The following is a 20,136-nucleotide window of genomic DNA, read 5'->3' as shown; positions in this document are numbered from 1 at the left end:
AAAAAAAAACGGCACTGCCAAGCTCGCCTTATTTTAAAGGAACTGTGAAAATGCTGTAGAAACATGTGACACGTTCTATTAGAGGAAAAGGGAGGGGGGACACGAACTCTGCCCTGCTGGAGAGGGGAAGGAAGACACGCCCTGTGTAGAGGTCCACTCTGACCGGCTGCTCCTCTTCTGCCTCCAGGGAGATGGTGGAGAGAAGCTGAACTTAGAACCGAAACCAGTCAAACCCCACTAACCACAACAACAAAAGTAAGAATTTGTTCGGTAGTTGTATGCCAGTTATCAGAATTTGAGGTACCAGTGTTCTCAAAGGACAATGCACATCTGCACTCCACACCGAAACCGGAGAAGCTGGGGTCCTCTGGTGAAAAGACACGGGGTGTGGTTCCGCAGGCACCCCAGATGCTGCTCTAACATCCACAGCCTGGGGCTGCCTCCACGGAGCTACATCTCCCCATAACAGAGGGCAGCCGCTTTGCTTGAGAGTCACCGTTTAAACCAGCAGAGGGGCTCCGTTTGTAAGGCAAGCACTGTAAGTTTTATTCAGAACATTTTATACTCCATCCTTAACATAAAAAAAAGAGGATTCTTATTTTATAACAATGTCCCAAATGTTATATAAGTTATGAGCCTTTTACTGACTATGTGGGATTTTCAGAAAACATAATTTCTAGAATTTTAATTTGAGTAATTCTAAACATCTGTCCTTCCCCTTAAGGACCACTGCTCTACATCAAGGTCCTCCCGGATAAAATATAATGAAATGGGGATGTATAGTATCATGCCTTTAGTTTGAAGACTGCAGCGTATACACAGAGAAGTCATCTACTGTATATGAAGCATTAGTACTAGAGAACGCAAGTTCTCTGTATAAATACAAGATGTAATGCCTGCTCTCTGCTTTCATTTCTTTATACATCTCCAATCTGTTAGCCATTCTAACCAAGCATGGGCGACTGCCTCACTCCTGAATGCCCCAGCGAATAGTACCAATGTCATAGCCAAAGGCTGCTCCTCATACCTCATTCTAACTAAACACTGTGTGGCTTATGGCACAACTGACCTTGCTTTTTTCAGAAGGAGGAGAGACTCAGGCCCCTCTCCTCTGTGCACCCTTCCTCTATCAACTTGGCTTATTCTCCCTCCGGGGACTGCCCCCTAAATGCAGCGTTTCTAGGATTCTTGGACCTGGTCATTCTATGTCCCTTATCCCAAACATCTTATGCCCTGAGGTAGCTCCACTTACAACCTGCGGGTGATACTTTCTTTAGCTCTAGTCTCAGGTTCACACGCTGCCTTATTTTCATGAGCACACTTCCAAGTGCCTATTTTATATCTGCACGTGGAAGTTCTAGGAAGTCTACACTCAGTATTTCCCCAAACCAGACTTCTTGTTCCCTTGCTGGAAGTTCTCTTCCTAGCCTCTGTCTCATTCATGGACTGTCTTCTGACCGACTCACCCTCAAATCCTTGCCCTCCCTATGAACCTGACTGCACCCACTCCAATCAGCCGTCCGCCACTGTCTGGTTGTCTCTGAAACTCCATATTTCTCCGTCACTCTCACTGCCTGAGATGGGACCATCATTGGCTTCCAGCCGTCTAATTCTTCTTTCTGGGCCAAATTCTACATTTACCACCATTTTTCTACATTGCAGCCCTGCTCACATGTGGGGCAATGTCCAGCTGTATTGCTGTGCAAGTCTAAGTTCTCCAAAACCTGGCTGCGGGGAGCTTTCCAGGTTCTTCTGTCCACTCGCAATTTCTCTCCCACCCCCACCATCCTTTCCGCTCATGAGCCTGTTCTTCACTCCCCACCCCACCGGCACATTCACAGCTCTGAATCACAGCTCTGAATCACGACGCTGTTGTACCCTCTGCTCAAGACATCACCGTTCTCTTTCCAACCCAGAATGATTTTCTTCCAGCCCCAGAGAGCCCAGCCTAGATATTAATTTCTTGGCAAAGGCTGTAATCACGTAGCAACCTGTATTAATACCTACAATAATATGTATCATTGCCCATATTAGATAGTCGGTATTGCATTAAGCCCATTTCAATATCTTACTCTTTTACTCTTCGCCACAAACCAAAGGCTAGGTAACACTTCCATTTGCCAAAGAAAAGACACAGGCTCAGAGAGATGAAGTCAGTTTTTATGACCCAAAGGCCAGGAAGCGACACAACCGAGCTTTAAACCAAGACAGTCCCATTATGAAGAAATGCGTTTAATTCTTGCGCTGCTCTACCTGCTGTCACCAGGTGGTCTTTCTCTTCCCGCTACGATGTGAGTTAACGGAGGGCTGGGATGATGCAAAGTCTATCTTTGTATCCCCAGCTTCCAGCACGTAGCACAGGGGTCCCCAAACTACGGCCCGCGGGCCGCATGTGGCCCCCTGAGGCCATTTATCCGGCCCCTGCTGCACTTCCAGAAGGGGCACCTCTTTCATTGGTGGTCAGTGAGAGGAGGCACCTCTTTCAGAGGTGGTCAGCATTGCATCCTGTGCTCCTGGAGTACTGTATGTGGCAGCGCCGCAAAGTGCGACATCACGTACAGTACTACTTCCAGTAACGTGGGACCCACGCGTCACAGCTCTGGAAGCATGTCATATCACTTGTTACGGCTAGCAATGACAAATATGGAACTGGACATTGACCATCTCATTAGCCAAAAGCAGGCCCATAGTTCCCATTGAAATACTGATCAGTTTGTTGATTTAAATTTACTTGTTCTTTATTTTAAATATTGTATTTGTTCCCATTTTGTTTTTTTACTTTAAAATAAGATATGTGCAGTGTGCATAGGGATTTGTTCATAGTTTGTTTGTTTTTTATAGTCCGGCCCTCCAACGGTCTGAGGGACAGTGAACTGGCCCCCTGTGTAAAAAGTTTGGGGACCCCTGATGTAGCAGATACACGGTAACTGTTGGATGACTTGTATCCCGAAGGATGACGCTGCTGCGCGGAGCTGTGGCTAGGGCGATCTACACTGCAGGGGTCAACGGGGCTTCTTGTGGGGTTCGATCTCATCCCCGCAGTTCCTACTCCGCTCCCACTCAGCACACCCTCGCTTGTCATCGGCTCTGATCCCTGTCGCTGCTCCTTTCATCATCAACTCCGTGGGTCTGGGATGGCTGCATCACCCTATTTCCTGGATTACACCTCTTAATATTGAACTCCCTTTCCTTGAAGAACAGCGTGAAAGTGCACATGAAATCACCTTTACGAATCCCTTTTTGCTATACGAGGCAGTATAGCAAAAGCTCCCACTTCTGACAGCTTTCCAGAAAGAGAGGACGGACCATCTAAGTTAAAAATGCTAAAATCCCCGTCGCCCTTACTGCCGGCTCATTGTGAGAATGGGGATGTATGTTTCCGCCCAAGAACCTGAGAGCCAGGGGTTATGAAGGAGGCACCAGAAGTCATGTTGAATCACTTACATGTGAAAAATCTATAAACTTTAAAAGCAGTCTGAATTGATTAAATGTGGCAAAAAATAAAAATTATTTTGAAAACAGCAGTGATATAAAAATAATCGGCACTAGGTCTGAAGCGCCTGCCATGTACGTGTCGGGCACTCTGCCCAGTTTGATGTGTGCATCATCTCACTTTATAATCACCAGAATAAGGGAGAGGTGCAGCTCTCACCCCCATTTCACAGAGGAGGAGGCACAAGGTTTTAAGAGCTTAGTGGCGAGTTGGTCAAGGTCAGATCTAGGCTCACCGCTTTTCAATCTGAATCTAAGATTCCTGTACGCAGTCAATATGGCATGCTATCCTGTCTCCGGAATGAGGGGATTGGCATCTGGTGAGATTAGGTGTGATGTCCCTTGTTATATGGCTAGTTGGTAGCAGAGCTAAGAAGAAAGCTTAGGTCTCTAGGATTTTTCTCCTAACCCTTGCAACCTCTCCCATTGATATGTTACACTTCCATAGTGCACGGAGTATACATTCTTCATAAGCTGGAGGGACCTGTATCCATGGCCTTTGAGAGAGGCATGGCTTTCCTAGGAGAGACTGACACATTTTTGATATTTTTAAAGTATTCAGCCCACTTCATGGATCCTAGAGAAAATGACCCCGAGTCATGGTTTGGAGTCCATTTTTTCGGATACATATTTCAGAAAAGCAATATTTCAGGTATATAAGATCAAACTGTCATTCCTGTGTGACAATGTGCAGCCATCCCTCTTTCTCAGACTAGTATTTCAGCAGGAGTACTGTCTTGCACCCTATTATACAGTAGACATATTTCTTTAGGAGGTATGAAATTACCTTCTTGTCATTCCCCATACCCTTAGTTCATTGGTTTGTTATCTCACCAGGTGGAAAAGCTTCTATGCAGCAAAGGAACTGTCAACAGAATGAAAAGGCAACCCATGAAATAGGAGACAGTATTTTCAAATCCTATGTCTAATAAGGGGTAATGTCCAAAATATAGAAAGGAATCTTAGGACTTAATACCCTAAAACAAACAAACAAAAATAAACATACCATTAACCCCATTAAAATATAGGCAAGGTCCTTGGAAGCCATCTCTGATGTCCCTTGCACATACCTCTCAGCCACTACCACTGGAAGTACTGCTACTGCCTGTACCTTCAAACTACATTAAGAATCAGATCATTAGTCACCACTTCTGTCGGTCCTAGACACTATCCTCTCTTTAGTTCCTAGGCTAGTCTGCTAACTGGCCTTCCCATTCTTGCCTATTGTAATGTAATCTAAGCGCAAGGGCCAGAGTGCTATTTTCCAATGGGGGGGCCAGAGCACGTCACTTCAAATACCTGCACAGATCTCCATTTCCCTCAGAAGGCAGACTGTAGTTAGTCTAAATGACCTTTGATGCCCTACGTGATCAGGCTCCCTCTTTACCTCGCTGCCCTCATGTCCTACTACTCTTCCCAATTTGCCTCTCTCTATAATCACAATGACTTCCTTGAAAACACCAAGAAGAATCCTACATTACAGTCTTTGCACCAACTCTTGTATCTGCCTGGGATGCAATACCCCAGATATTTGCACAGTAAATCTTATTTCACAACTAATTTAAACGTTAGCTTTCTAAAGCTTTTGCTGACACCCCCACTCCATCTAAAGCTGCAAAGCTATAACCACAGACTCCTAACTACCTTTATTCTCTAGTTTTCTTTTGCCCATGACTTCTACCACTTTCTAGCATAGCTATTTTTTTCTTTTTTCCCCATCATCCTTCCTCATGTCCTCTCTCCCTCCCTTTTCTCCTCTCTTTCCTTTCTTCTTTCTCTGTGTCTTTCTCTCTCTCCCATTTTTCTATGTTCATTATTTACAGTTTTCCTCTTTCCAACTAGAATCTAAGTTCAAAGCAGGTACAGATCTTTAAATTCTAGTTTGTTCACAGAGATATCCTAATCATAATATTGTAAATAGTAGGTGCTTAATAACTATTTTAAATGCTGTAGAAGTCTCTAGCTAAATGTCGTTGCCACTGACTCAATCCATTTTTAAATTACCCTACAGACCAGTTTACTGGTCATATGAGAAAGGCCATGTCATTTATTTAGGTTCCTAGGCCATGCAGGTGTGCTTCCTTTGATTGAGGCAAGCACGGTCATGGACAGAAGAGAAAGAGAAAGGTCCTGAGTGGCTGCATAATCCACACTCAAACTGGGAGACAGATGTCAGGAGCTCTAATGCAAAACTACTATGCGGAAGCTGAAAACATGTTTCCAGTCTGTTCTGAGTGTTCCTTCTCCTGCACCCAACATTTAAGGGAGGGCTGTTCAGAGTTTGCTCCCTCCTCCCTCCCTCTCCTCTTCTCTTTCTGCCCTGCTCCTCTTACGAGCTCATCCACTTCCATGGGTCTATCAGACCACTGTTATGTTGCTGATTCTCAAGCTGATGTCTCCTCCAGATCCCATTCAGTTCAGTTCTCTCCTCTAGTTCCATTCTTAATGATTACACAACTATCCAAAGTACCTTTCTACTTGGATGTCTTATGCCACTTAACAATGAACAAAATGGAACTCTTGGTTAAACCCTCTTCTTTCTAAGTATTGCTCATCTTAGCAACAAGGACTTCACTCAGTTGCAGAAGTCAGAAATCCTTGATTGCTCTTTTTTCCCATCAGCTCTACATACAACCAATATGAAGTTCCATATAGTCTATCTGGAACAAAAAAAAAAAAAAAAAAAAAGTCTGAATTCATTTATTTCTCTACCTTGGTAAAAGCTACACCATTTTCCCTAAGTTCCAACAGAAATAGGTAAGTAAATTGCCATAGAATTCTAGGGAGCTCACGGACAGTTAGACATCAGAATGGTGTCAGAGAGGACTTGGTATCTGAGATAATTCTCTGACGATGGGAGGGACTCTGATGGATGGGCAGGCTGAGGAATAAGAATAAAAGCAAAGGAACTAGGACAAAGAATGACACAGAGGAGGAGAGAATAGAGGAGATGCTCTGGAAAAAGTAAGTCGCCCGGTTGGGTTGGAGCTGAAAATATATTTAGAGGAGAAGTGGGAACAAGGGCTAAAAACATAAAATTGGACTATATTGTGGAGGGCCTGAAATACCACAGAGGGACAGATTAAGTTGATTTGTATACTTCCTGCCTTCCCAATGTGCCGGGTTGTTCACAGCCATAAAAGCGCATCAGCGGAAGTGGAAGACAGCCTGTGTTCTCTTAATTGTTCTGTATTTCACTGGGGTCTTTTCCATTCTGAATGTACAAGAGGATGCCCAGAACGCGGAACTTTTTCTACTCTTTCCCACCCCCCTGTAACATCAATTATTAAGCAACACTCCATATTAGCAGAACCATATGCTTATTATAATAGTAATTGCTTCCACATGATTATTTTCAGAGTATTTCTTTATGGACTGAGATATTTATCTTGTATGCAGAACTACTTATTATTATTTTTTTAAAAAAATACCAATAGCTGGGATACCACTGCGTTTATGATTACTATCCTCATTGAATCAAAGGCACTGTAGATGGGGGGAGTTGTACGAATATTTAATACATCATTTACTCGATTTTATCTCCTCAAGGTGCCTTGCAGATTGTCTTAGCAGATGTGAATTTCCTTTCATCATGTGGAATGCAATTCTATCCTTGGTTTGTTATAAATTAACAATCTGAGATAAAGGCCCGCATTCTGAACAACAGCTGAAATATTTAATATGGAAAAAAATTCCCTGCCCTACTCGGAGCTAACTTTTATTCTTTGGTTAATGCAACCATTTTAAATGCTTTTCTGGCTTCTGAGCTTGATAAAGTAAATGAATTTCTGAGATCTCTAGGTCAACACTATTATATTAATGTTATATATCATATTATCTACTATATATTAATATTATACACCATATTATATTTGACATATATCTTACTTTGGACATCATAAGGAATTAACAATAAAAATGGCCTTTTCCAGCAATTATTAGTACTAAAGTAAAAGCTGACAGCATTCAAATTCTGTCTTACTTTGAGAGTCCAGATAGTCTTAAGACTCTTTAGAAAGCAATGAAGAGGATACCCATTCATATTAAAACCTTTGGAACTTGGTAAATATAGTCGCTCTTATTACGTAAGGAAGATCGAAAGCTTCAAATCCATGTTAGAATGTCAGAAAAAAAAATAACAAAATATATTCTAAAACTTAAAATGAGATAATTACAAAATATGAATGTAGTAAGACTGAAAAAATATAGAGTATATAATAAAGACAAATAGAAAGCTTGACAGAGAACTATGCATACTTCTTTGAAGCTTGGTCTTTAAAAAACCACAAGGGGTACAAAGATAAAGGATTAAGGATGAGGAGAGAGACAAGAGTATAGTTACAAGGGAACTTCAACAAACTGCATGAGACAATGACTCCGAAAGAGCAAGAAAGATCTAGAAACAGGAATAATCTTCAAGAAATTGTTAATCATCCTGAACTAGTTCTAGCCAGTGTTCTCCTATAGCACACTGTTTCTTTGTAAATAATATCATGACCTGGGCTTTTCTGTATGTAGCAACATTCAATGTTGCTTTATTAACCTATCACGTGATTGAGCCCAGCTTTTTAACACTGTGTTGTCCGTGCAAGCAGAATAGATTACTTTGTAAGGAACAGTCCTTGTACTTCATGGGCTTCCAATTAGATGCATTTCAAACTTTAATATGTTAATTACAAATACACAACATTCATATGCTAGTGAGTGGTTCTTTTCTTCCACTGAAAAGTCGAGAGGCGGAACTCTCTGGAGTCCACAGTTTTCATGGGTTCTCTGATCTAAATTACTGCTTCCCTCCCTGATCTCACAGCTTCTAATTTTGTTATCTTCCTATCCAAGCATGTGTGTGTGCACACGCCCACGTGCAAGTTTTAATCAGACACTTCCTAAGACATAACAGTTCCTGTTCAAATGAACCTTTAGGAATTCTCCAAATCCTTTCCTGCCTTAGCAGGAAACTCAAAGCTCCTGGCCATCTGGTTCCTACACGTCTATTGTTATATATCGACTGCTGACCAATGAAATCACTCTGTCCCCACTAGTCTCACTACAGTTGGATTGTATTTTTGTGGAAGAGGATGTTCCTGAAAAGAACCCTCATAACCTCCCTCCTCCTTCTCCAGCCGCCATGCACATTGGTTTTCCTTCATTTGGGATATCCGTCACCTCCGTCCCACTCATATCAACTCTAACCCTCATTTACAATCTAATTAAAACTCCAGCTCTTCAAAGCTGCCCTTACTATTTCCAGTCTGCTGACATATAGAATGTTATTTCCTTATTTCTCTTTTGAGAATAGACAGGAAATTCTCTGTTAATGTATCGGGGTGTTTGCTTTCTTCAATAAACAATCAAGTAAATATTTCCATCTATCCTTATAAGAAGTGCAAGCTGACACAGGGAATTGAGAGAAGAAAGTAGGAACTGTATCAAAAACTAAGATAGTATGAGCAGGACAGATAGCCATGAACAGTCAGACAAATTAATAGGTTGCCACAAGCTAATGGATTATCTAAATTTTCCAAAGAGAGACCGGTTGCTTAGACTTGAGCTCTATCCCTCTCAATGACTTCCCTCCCCTGCACGCGTGCACATATAACACAGACACACGTCCAAAGAGACACACGTCGCTGTGTATAACGCTGAACATCCAACAGCCACTCCTGAAATCTTTTCGAAAATAAGGATTCTCCAAAATAAAAGTATCTCCTCATCTGAGATCACTTAGCTACATTTGTCGAAGTGAGAAAAAAACAGAACATGGATTTATCAGCATCAGATGTGAGTGTATAAAAACATGCATATTTAACCAATGAGCATGAGCTTCCGAATGCCAGTTTTCTGCTTTTAATTCATTTCAAAGTTCCTTTTTGACCAGTGAATAACGACAGTATTTTTCTTGCCTAAAACGCACGCTAGAGAAATACTCCCCACACGTCCTCACGGGCCTAGCTCTGGCCGTGTAAGTGCCTGTCCCCTTGTTTGTGTTTGACGCCAGCAGAAATACTGTTGTACTGTCGATCTTTCCCAGTCCTGTCGGGCCAGTGTAAACCTCCACGAATAGAGAGGTTCCAAAGCACGCTAACGCAAACATTTCAGTCCCTTCCATTATAAACAGGCTTGTATTTCAATGATCTTTTCTCTTTCACAAGTGTCCTTGGGATGCTAAGAGAACGGGGAGTATACTGTACAGTGAGTAAGAGTCATCCCTGAACAATACTTGGGTACCCTGCTTATCCATTTGTAGACGCGGTTGGGGGGGGGTTCTTCATTTGTGGAGCGCTGTTCTCCATGTGGCATCGCCTCCCACTGGGCCTCGTCTTCCCCCTGGCGTGCCAGGGGGGGTCTTCGGACAGCCCTGCATTGTGCTTTACTGTCTTCCACTTCCCTGGAACCGACTCCACAAACCGCTTGCCCGGTCAAAACTGAATGTAATTAGTACAAAGTCATTTTCCTTCTCCTGAAATGGCTTCCGCCTGAAAAGCCCTGGGGTTTCCCTCAACCAGTTCAAGTGGCTCAGGTTTTTAAAGCAGGTTTTCTCTCCACCTACTTCCTAAAAGATCCCCTGGATCCCCTGATATTAAAGTAGCTTCAAGCGTATGTGTTAAAATCAAAGACTCTCACTTTAATGCTTCGAACTTCAAGACTTGCGCTTGGAAGACGGAGACGGCCCATCAGCCAGTTACCACGCCCTCGGACAGACGCACGTGCAACGACTGTATTCATTTCCCAACTAAACTGATTTCCATATGATTGCACTTCATTTCGGTTTACCCTTAATGTTTAGCTTACCCTTGAAACTATTTTAGAAATTTGTTGTGGAAAACGTAAACCTATTTTACAGATGAGTCAAATTTACAAAACAAACAAACAAAAAACAGGTAACAATTATTCTAAACACAGGTTAAGTTAAGATTGCTGACTTCCAGCTTCCTTTCTACAGTTTTTAGCATCTCGGATTTCCCCAGCGTTTGTATGTAGGTTGAGGTTGGTGACCCAGGCACCTCCGAAGGCGACGGGCAACTCTCAGTGAGAGCGGAAACCTGCAGGGAGCCCAGGCTGACCAGATGGCGTGGCCTGCTGAGCACGGCCATGGGCGTGGCGTCAAACCCGCTGGGTTTCTGGGAGAACCCTGACCAAATGTTACTGGGTCTTGTCTCTGTCAAAAGAAGCCAAAAATACAAATTTCTAATATGAAATCTCTTACATTTAAAATTTTTTAGGAATGTACAACTTTTAGACACTGTGAAGTGATGAACAAAATCTCACAAGTCATGGACTACAGTTCGTGACCTCTGTTGTGAGTGACGACTCAATAGACCCTTATTTTCTCCATTTGCTTTCCTTAATAGCCCTGAAACTGATTTTAGGGAGACTGGGAAGGGTACGTTTCTAGGCAGTGTCTTCAGCTAGCACTAAGTGATAGTCAACATTCAATAACAGGTAACATTTCTGCCCCTACGTACAAACACAGATACATACCACCCACCTATCTGTAATTTCTATCCTATTTAAAAACCTATCGCTTAGAATTTTCTCCTTCCACTCACCAATATCCCAAGTCCAGAATGGGTCACTGAAATGTCTTATTATTACCTCATACATACTTCTCAGACCCTTTGTCAGTTTCCTATTATTTTTTGCACAAATGCACCTTGATTCGGTTGTCGAAGAAATTTATACCCTCAACTTCCTTAGCTTTAACTCATTTTATTTATGGCCTTAATAACTGATTCCATCTCTCCCCAAAGTTAAAATTTAATTTGATCCTTGACAAAACAACAACTAAACTAAAAAGTGACTGAACAATAAGCCAAGGGGGGGGGGGGGGAGTTCAGAGTTTTCCGGGGGAAGAGGCTTCCTTCCAGTCATGGACTGACAGAAACACTTTGCCTCTCACCTGTTTGCTGCCTTTGCTACTTGACTGAAGTGAGAGGACAGATACCGGGAACTCAGCAGCTTAAAACCGAACGATTATCCAGCAAGCCCAATGTCTCCCCAAAGGCCTGGAGATTACACGTGTAATAATCAGGCTGACCCTGCCAAGAGCAAGGCTTAGCGCTGCCTCTTCTTTATTGTGTGTGTTGAATGGAGCCATTGCTTGATAGCCCCTGGGGGCATTAACACACAGGAAAGAGAGAAACATATAAACAACTAAGAACCATGCGACGTGAGTTTATAATCCGGAACATGCAGCACTGGGAAGTGGCGCGGACTCTTAGCGCCCCTTCAAGTTCACTACTTCCAGTCCTGTGGGCGTGGCTTCAGCAGCCGAAAACCCACGGCACTCGGAGTCTCTTCGGGGTTCATCGGCAGAACATCAAGCCTTTTAATTCCTTGCTTGTGCGTCATGCCATGTGACCATGAGTTGGTCCTCAATTTTGTCTCCGGTTTTATATTATTACCAACTGTGTGTTAACATTGTGATAATTATAAATTTAAGATGCCTATTAATTTTATAGAAAGTGATAAACAACATTTTTTTTTGGTAAAACAAGGTATCTCTAGCAGGGGTCCCCAAACTTTTTACACAGGGGGTCAGTTCACTGTCCCTCAGACCGTTGGAGGGCCGCCATATACAGTGCTCCTCTCACTGACCACCAATGAAAGAGGTGCCCCTTCCGGAAGTGTGGTGGGGGGCCGGATAAATGGCTTCAGGGGGCTGCATGCGGCCCATGGGCCGTAGTTTGGGGACTCCTGTTCTAGAGCCTCTCATATCTGCACTTTCAGGGAATCAAGCCAGAGTTATCAAAATCAAACCATCCTTTTCTTTAGGAGCAGACAAGACTGAGAACCTATACCATTTTGTTCTGACCTTTTTTTTTTATTCTATAACTGATATTCTTCTTTATAAATGCACTCTTTCAAATTTTCAAGTATAAAAAAAAATAAAGCTTATAAACAGAATTTGTAACAATTGTCATTAAAATGGGTGTCAAGTTCCTTTCACTTTCCTTCATGTTTCCGTTCTGCAACGAAGGAATCCAGACAATATTTCCTTCAGGTTCCATGTAAGTTATTTTCCGCCAAGTCTGGCTGGAAAAGGATTCCTCCCCATACCGACATCAAATACTGTAGCCACCGCTGAATATTCTCACTCCCAACTTGAAGGGCAAAATTATGAGCCCGAGACTATAAGGATCAGAAGCTTACAGGAAGTTTCTACCTATGTCCCCGGCATCTTCTGTAACGTATACATGTGGATTGGGGAGAAGAAAGAGAACAAAGGTGACCAGGCACCAAGAAGCTGAAGGGCAGGTGAGAGGGAGACCATGGGGCAGAAAGAGAAACCCCCGGCAGGCGGCCCTGTGCCCACTACCAGGGCACTCGATGGTGACACTTATTGAGAAGTCATATTTTTGGAGAGAGGAAGAAGCTCACTGCAACATGACGAATGTAATGTGGTTGGCGGTACCGCCTCCAGACACTGGCCCTGGCACTAAGGAAAGGAAAAACCTTCCTCCCCTCAGAGTTCATGCTTCCTGTCGCGATGAACATGCAGCCAGAACCCAGGTGTGCTCGAGCCTCCTCCGAGGAGACGGGCACACTGCACACCTGCCGGGAGCACTCACACGCCAGCGGAATCTGCGTTCCACAAACACACTCTGCGCAAATCCCTTGTGTGCCGAGAGCCAGCCTGTTTCATAAATGCATTTGGTGAAATGCAGTGGAATTAACCCAACATTTACAGTTTCAACCTCCGAGTACAGTATGAGAAGTATAAATTTCCCAATTGACAACAGATGAAAATGAACACTGTCCTTATTTACTTTGGGTGGAAACGGAGAGGATAAGGGATAGATATTTTTTTTTAGAGCTTCAACCAAGACCTGACTTAGTTTTCTGTAATGTCTGGCTCCCTAACCCATTGCCAAGCTTATTTTCATTGTCTTTTTTTCTTTCTGTATTTCCAATAAAATAACTGAAACTAGAATTATGCTGGAAGAAAGAAAGAAAGAAAGAAAGAAAGAAAGAAAGAGAGAGAGAGAGAGAGAAAGAGAGAGAGAGAAAGAAAGAAAGAAAGAAAGAAGAGAGGAAGGAAGGGAGGGAGGGAGGGAGGGAGGGAGGGAGGGAGGGAGGGAGGGAGGAAGAAAAAGAAAAAAGGAAGAAAGAAAGAAAGAAGGAAGGAAGGAAGGAAGGAAGGAAGGAAGGAAGGAAGAAGAAAAAAGGAAGGAAGGAAGGAAGAAAGGAAGGAAGGAAGGAAGGAAAGAAGGAAGAAAGAAAGAAAGAAAGAAAGAAAGAAAGAAAGAAAGAAAGAAAGAAAGAAAGAAGAGGAAGGAAGGAAGGGAAGGAGGGAGGGAGGAAGAAAGAAAAAGAAAAAAGGAAGGAAGGAAGGAAGGAAGGAAGGAAGGAAGGAAGGAAGGAAGGAAGGAAGGAAGAAAGAAAGAAAGAAAGAAGAAAGAAGGAAGGAAGGAAGGAAGGAAGAAGAAAGAAAGAAGGAAGGAAGGAAGGAAGGAAGGAAGGAAGGAAGGAAGGAAAGAAAGAAAGAAAGAAAGAAAGAAAGAAAGAAAGAAAGAAAGAAAGAAAGAAAGAAGAGGAAGGAAGGAAGGGAAGGAGGGAGGGAGGAAGAAAGAAAAAGAAAAAAGGAAGGAAGGAAGGAAGGAAGGAAGGAAGGAAGGAAGAAAGAAAGAAAGAAAGAAAGAAAGAAAGAAAGAAAGAAAGAAAGAAAGAAAGAAGAAAGAAGGAAGGAAGGAAGGAAGAAGAAGGAAGAAGGAAGGAAGGAAGGAAGGAAGGAAGGAAGGAAGGAAGGAAGGAAGGAGGAGGGAAGAAGGAAAGAAAGAAAGAAAGAAAGAAAGAAAGAAAGAAAGAAAGAAAGAAAGAAAGAAAGAAAGAAGGAAGAGAGGAAGGAAGGGAGGGAGGGAGGGAGGAAGAAAGAAAAAGAAAAAAGGAAGGAAGGAAGGAAGGAAGGAAGGAAGGAAGGAAGGAAGAAAGAAAGAAAGAAAGAAAGAAAGAAAGAAAGAAAGAAAGAAAGAAAGAAAGAAAGAAAGAAAGAAAGAAAGAAAGAAAGAGTCAGTCAAGTATATTCAAGGATATTTTTAAGTCCCCACGGTGAAGCTGCCGCCTAAGGGAGTCAAGAGCACACAGACCAGATTTTTTTTACTGTTTGTGCTTCTCCGCATTTTTAAGGAGGCAATTAGTTATTCCTGTGTATTACTGACTGCCCCATTTTCTCCATAACTTGGGTGATACAAAGGGCCTTGGAGAGGATGTAGTTTAAGTGGGACATTTATTACCCAAAAAGGAATGTTTCTGATTTAAAGTCACTGGGAAAGCCCTTGTCTATAGATGTAGTCAAATTTCTGGTGGCAGAAACTTGGCTGAGCTGTTCTCAAAATCTCAATGTAATTCCTAACCCAGCCACTGTTAATCTAAAGATAGAGTTAAAGAACTTGATAAAATAACCTGAAGCTGAGTGTTATCTGTTTAAAGAAATCCGAGCCAGCACAATGTTAAATTGGTGGTCATACAGTGAGCGTAACACGCAGAGCTGTGAGCGGGGATAATTCTGAAATATCTATGCTGAAAAAAAAAAATACATTCACCTGAGTGTTCAATGTAATAAGACTTTCAAGTTACTAGTAGGTCATTTTTGTCACAGCGGCATTCAGGAAGAACTGTTGGCAGTCAGGAATTTTATTACATGCATTTGAAGGCTGGGTGCATATTTTATTATATATTTTATATTACAGAAAGAGAAGTTGGTTTCTGAGATCCGTCTCTACTTTCTACCTATGCCCCGTAAAATCACAACAGGAATGTTTTAAGGGCGATTTTAAATAAGCACGGTGAAACTCGATGTACCCCAAGATCCCACCAGAAAAATGACATGAAAATATATGTGATCCAAAGAAAAGATTTGTTTTATGAGTGCATATCCTTAAAATCTAAAAGGGGGAGTGGAGAGCTGCTTTTGTCAAAGTATAGATTCTTATTACTTCCTGTTCGAGAGAGGCATACCTAAAAGGTTATTGATCTGGCCCTGAAGGATGGAGTGTTTATTATGGAGGAAGCCATTGCGGACACAAGTGTGAGGAAATTAACGATGGCTTTGTAAGTACCCATGCTGTGGTGTGGAATCGGTGGGGCAACTGTCAATCTGTATGATAATACATTCCCAAACTTCATAAAACTAGTGATGTGAAAACGCACTGATTTCCCTGTGAGCTAAACAGAACTTGTCAGAGAGAAAGAGCAGGGAGTTTACTGAAGTTAACACCTCGTCTGCAGGGAAGCTCCCACGGCCTTTTTATTTGCTTAAAGAGTTTATGATGTGATGTGTACAAATTCTTATTTTTTATTTCTGGCCCCAAAGGAGAACAGAACCTGTATTATGGACATCTTTTAAAATATGTGAAATACTGAAACATTTTAAAAAGGGAGGAAAATTAAACCACAGTCCATCTGTACAATTTAAAATAACCATCGGTCACTTCAGTTTGAACTCTGGCTACACCACCCTTTGTACTCGGCCAGACGCGGGCAGAGAGCGGCTGCTCAGTACTTCCAAGGACATTTTTCTTCATGTAATTTTAACTGGCATTATAGACAAAAAAACTCAAAAAAACAAAAAAGAAAGACACAGTGTCTAAGGATTTATTTCCTATTAGAACAGGGGGATTTGAAGAGACTTTCCTATGGCGAAAACTGTTCAAATAGGATGTTTCAGTTGATATCAGAAAACAGAGCACTATTGGTCTGCCAACTACATCATTCATTAGAAAGTTCTCCCCTCCGGAACTGTACCGAGTAAATTCATCACTTTTTGCTCCCTCTGTTCACGGAACCCTTCCTTTATTAGTTGAGTTTTTAAGGATGTAATAATAGCTTAAAAAGAGAGGGTTCTGACTCTATAAATATACAGGAGTAATTCTGTGTAGATGGTTTCCATGAGAATGGTGAGAATACCAACCACGTAAAATTTGCCAAAATACCTTGTTTAAAATGTCCCTTAGTTCTTGGATTACCAATGATTTTATTTATTAGGCAATCAAACTGCCTCAGTTAAATTGTATCTGACATGCACTGAAGTTAGAAGAGTACATCAGTAAATGAATTCAGTCAATGCCTTTCTGGAAACTTCCAAAAGTAATTTCCTATCAACTAAGCACCTTGGAGTGCTGAATGTGCCAAGTGTCAGAATTTTGTTAAAATTCAAAAGGAGTCAAGTGCAGACTTTTTTCTTCAGAGTATACCTTGATTAGCGACATGAACGAAAGCATAATTAAGACTCATCCCCTTGTCCCCACCATAGAATAAATTATTGCAGAATTAAACATAAATTTAAATGCAACAAAGTGACATCTTTTCGAATATACACAACTTACTCAAGAAATGATGTATTTTCGACGGTTCTGAGATTAAGCAATATTTAGCTATGCTTTTGCTTTCAAAACAACTGTCCGCTGCAATTTTTTTTAAGTGCAAGAAAATACTAAAAGCAGCTCTACTCAAAGTTTATACTATTTTATATAAACACCCTTAACTGATCTACCTGGAAACACTTTAATGGTAATTCTTTTAGCGAACACACAATACATTCATAACAACCCACACAGCATTTGATGTTTTCTTCATAAATCAACTGTACCTATTGCAATTTCTCTTTTTTTAAAAATTGACAAAACACAGTTGTGAGTTGCTGAGAAATCCACAAATAAGCACCTTATCTCTTTAATGACTTTCTCAGGCTTCCCTATATTTACTGCTTAATGATCGGAAGCATTTAATTTTCAAAGTTTCATTTAAACCCATCTACAAAGCTGATGGATAAGCAACAGTGATTTGTGATAGAGGATGCAGGAAGCCATTAACCTACATGGGTACCAAGGAGAAAAGTAGACACAAAAGAGTACACTTTCTGTTTCTGAAGGCAAGCCCCTTCCAATCTGTCATTATTAAACTCCAGAGCGTCTGTTCCAAGTTTGATCTTCAATACGGATATGAGGCATTGCCGTGTGGAAATGAAAGTCTAAGATAAGGTAGGACTCTTAAGAGATCTTCATGGGGGGAAAAATAAATAAATAACCCAGGTGGCCATTTACTGAGAAGGGGAAATCAATACAAAGACCTAGAAACTTGTGGAGAGAGGACATTTTCTAGGTATAGGTCATAGTTTATCAAGTTGCCTCTTTTGCAATGTAATTTACTTGCTAATAAGACCAAGAGACTCTACCTGACAACTGTGTTATCATCTAAATGCTCTTTGAAAATTCTCTCCTCATTTCTCGTGTGCCTGAGGTTGGCTGGTTTATTTTCCCCCAGCTCAGAGTGGGTACACAAAGTCAATTTAAAAAGAAAAATGAATGGTTTTAGATGCCTCTTTATTTAAAACAAAAACCAAAACCAAATAAAAAAACATCTCAAGCCCCACAATGTGCAGCACGCAGAACATGAAAAGGTATTGAAGAAGCAGGCCTACCGTTCTCATCATCTGACTTATTTTCGTTGTCAGAATCAGTCAAGGTAAGGGCTGAGTTTTCACGGCTGGACAGGCCGGAACTGCGCCTGGATTTTAGCCCTCGCCCCCACAGTCGGATGGCGTGTTCTGGAGACATCCCTCCCTCGGTGTCCGAGTCGGCGTCGGAGCCCGTGCTCAGAGAGTAGCCCGGGTGGAGGATTCCCAGGTCAGAACAGTAGCCGCTTCGGTGCGGGGAGGGCTCACAGATCCCCAGTTCCGCGAGGGTGAAGTTCGTGCCTAGGGGGACAGCAACGGAGAGGCTATGAACACTCGCAACGTGCTTGACAAAGTTAAAATTTATTCTCACAGAAAGACAGACAGACACTTCTCCCACCCAGACACTAGAGAAGATTTGCACACAGGACTAAGTCTTGAGCAAGCGTATTCAGGATACTGGGATAGATTTGAGAACAAAAAAAATAGACATATCTAAGATTAATTTGAATCCTAGGACAGTATGCTCAGGTTTTATTTCAAAATATTTTAAGCATTTACTGTTGTCTAGGGGGTACCACATGGCTAGTAATAAAAATCCACTGGGTTTTTTTTTGTTGTTTTTTTTTTTTTTTTTTTTTTAGCTAATAAATACCGAGCACTTACTTTGCTCCAGGTATCTTTTAGTTTGCAACTTTTATTTTACATTTAAAATTTTTATAACTTGATAATATTGTAATTGGTCTGTAAACAAGGAAACTGGGGAACAGAGGAAGAGAGAATTTAAGTGACTTACCCAAAGTCATACATCTAGATTGTAGCAAAACCTGGATCTGATCTTGAGCAGTCTGTCTTCGTGTCAAAGAACCTTAATCCTCCAATAAATGGGAGTGGTGGCCAGGAGACCCCACCGGTCCTGGCTTCCCACTGGGAAGTCACTGTGGCAAGTCTCTTACTCCTTGAGTCTCAATCAATGTTCTCATCTGTAAAATCTGGGTATTAATCTCTCAAATTCCTCTCAGGATGCCTGTGTATCTTATATGACATATACCAAAACTTATATGATCTATACCAAACTGTATTTTTTTAAGGAGTTATATATAATTTGGTAATTAAATCAGCATTCGAGGGATGACGAGTCAGTCCTTTTGTTTTTAGATAGATGATGTCAAACAGTTTCTCTCGGCTGACACAGTGGAAAAGCACAACTAGGTTTCACTGTGAAAGAGAGTATGTGCCCGTGGGGGTGTGCAGGGGCGGGCATGTGGTTTTATGGGAAGCAGACGAGAAGAGGTATTTATTGAACACTCATATGTTACCATGTGTCAGCCATGTTACAGCTTTTATCTCATTTAAATCTCATTATGGCTTAGCAGTTTAGGAGTGGAACACTTGATAGAGAAGTTCAATACTGTGTCCAAGGTCACACCTGGGCAAGTGGCAGGTTAAGGATCCACTTCGAACCTGCTGACCCCAAGTCTGTGCTCTTTCTGCAATGTCAAATGGTCTCATTCAACAACCACCTTGGCTAATGGCTAATGGCTAACAGGGACTGCTCTATTTGTGTACTTTATTATTTAGTTTCTTCCAAGGTAGTTTAAAGTTTCAATGCAGGTTAGATGCAATCATGTGGTACATCCATTTATTGACGGTATGAAGTTGAGTTTCTCAGCTTTCACCAATGTATGGACAACGAAAGAAATACAGTGAAGAAATGCACTTCTATGCTGTAAGTGGAGAACACCTCACAAGAAATAACCCAAAGCCATGAATGTACTCATTCTATGTATACTGAATATATAAGTGTCATTATCCATCACTCACATCTGCAAACTCATGATAAACTTCCCACTCTATGACAATCCCGATACATAATATCATCTCTCAGCTTTTAGTTTTAGAGAGCACCAAGCAACTGTTTATATTAACCCAGTGTGACTTTCATTTGTAACAGACAGGTATTTTGATTCTGAGGTTTTATTTTTCTTTCTTCACTGCACACTGAACACTTCCGCAGCCTTATTTGGCTGTGTAAATGGAATCAAGCATAACTGTCTTCTCAGAGTGAACCTTGATGTCGGTGAGCTAAGTCAAGGAAAACTCCCTGTGGGCATGAGATGTTGTCCAACCCGTAGGTGCAGGGAGAAGGGCAGTCCTCACAGTGCCCCTCAGCACAGTTCTAAAGTGGTACTGTTTAGTCCCTGGGCCTAGGCGGTCTCGCGGGGAAGGTCTCTGCCCTGTGTACCCTGTTC

General features: G+C 41.7%; 1 protein-coding gene across 3 annotated transcripts in view; it reads right to left on the bottom strand.

Annotated features, from left to right (window-relative positions):
* The window catches only part of TENM2 (teneurin transmembrane protein 2), a 1,124,432-nt gene that overhangs the window by 831,274 nt on the left and 273,022 nt on the right, over nt 1-20,136 (bottom strand). For all 3 annotated transcript variants that reach the window (XM_066344467.1, XM_066344468.1, XM_066344469.1), the window contains exon 3: nt 17,912-18,187. In XM_066344467.1, the coding sequence (XP_066200564.1) occupies nt 17,912-18,187 (276 nt within the window). The remainder of the gene's footprint in view (nt 1-17,911; nt 18,188-20,136) is intronic.

The sequence above is a fragment of the Saccopteryx leptura genome, chromosome 6 (genome assembly GCF_036850995.1).
Source record: "Saccopteryx leptura isolate mSacLep1 chromosome 6, mSacLep1_pri_phased_curated, whole genome shotgun sequence".
Taxonomy (NCBI): Eukaryota; Metazoa; Chordata; class Mammalia; order Chiroptera; family Emballonuridae; genus Saccopteryx; species Saccopteryx leptura.
The sequence above is the reverse complement of the archived record's forward strand: the minus strand, read 5'-3'. Positions and strand labels throughout refer to the sequence as shown.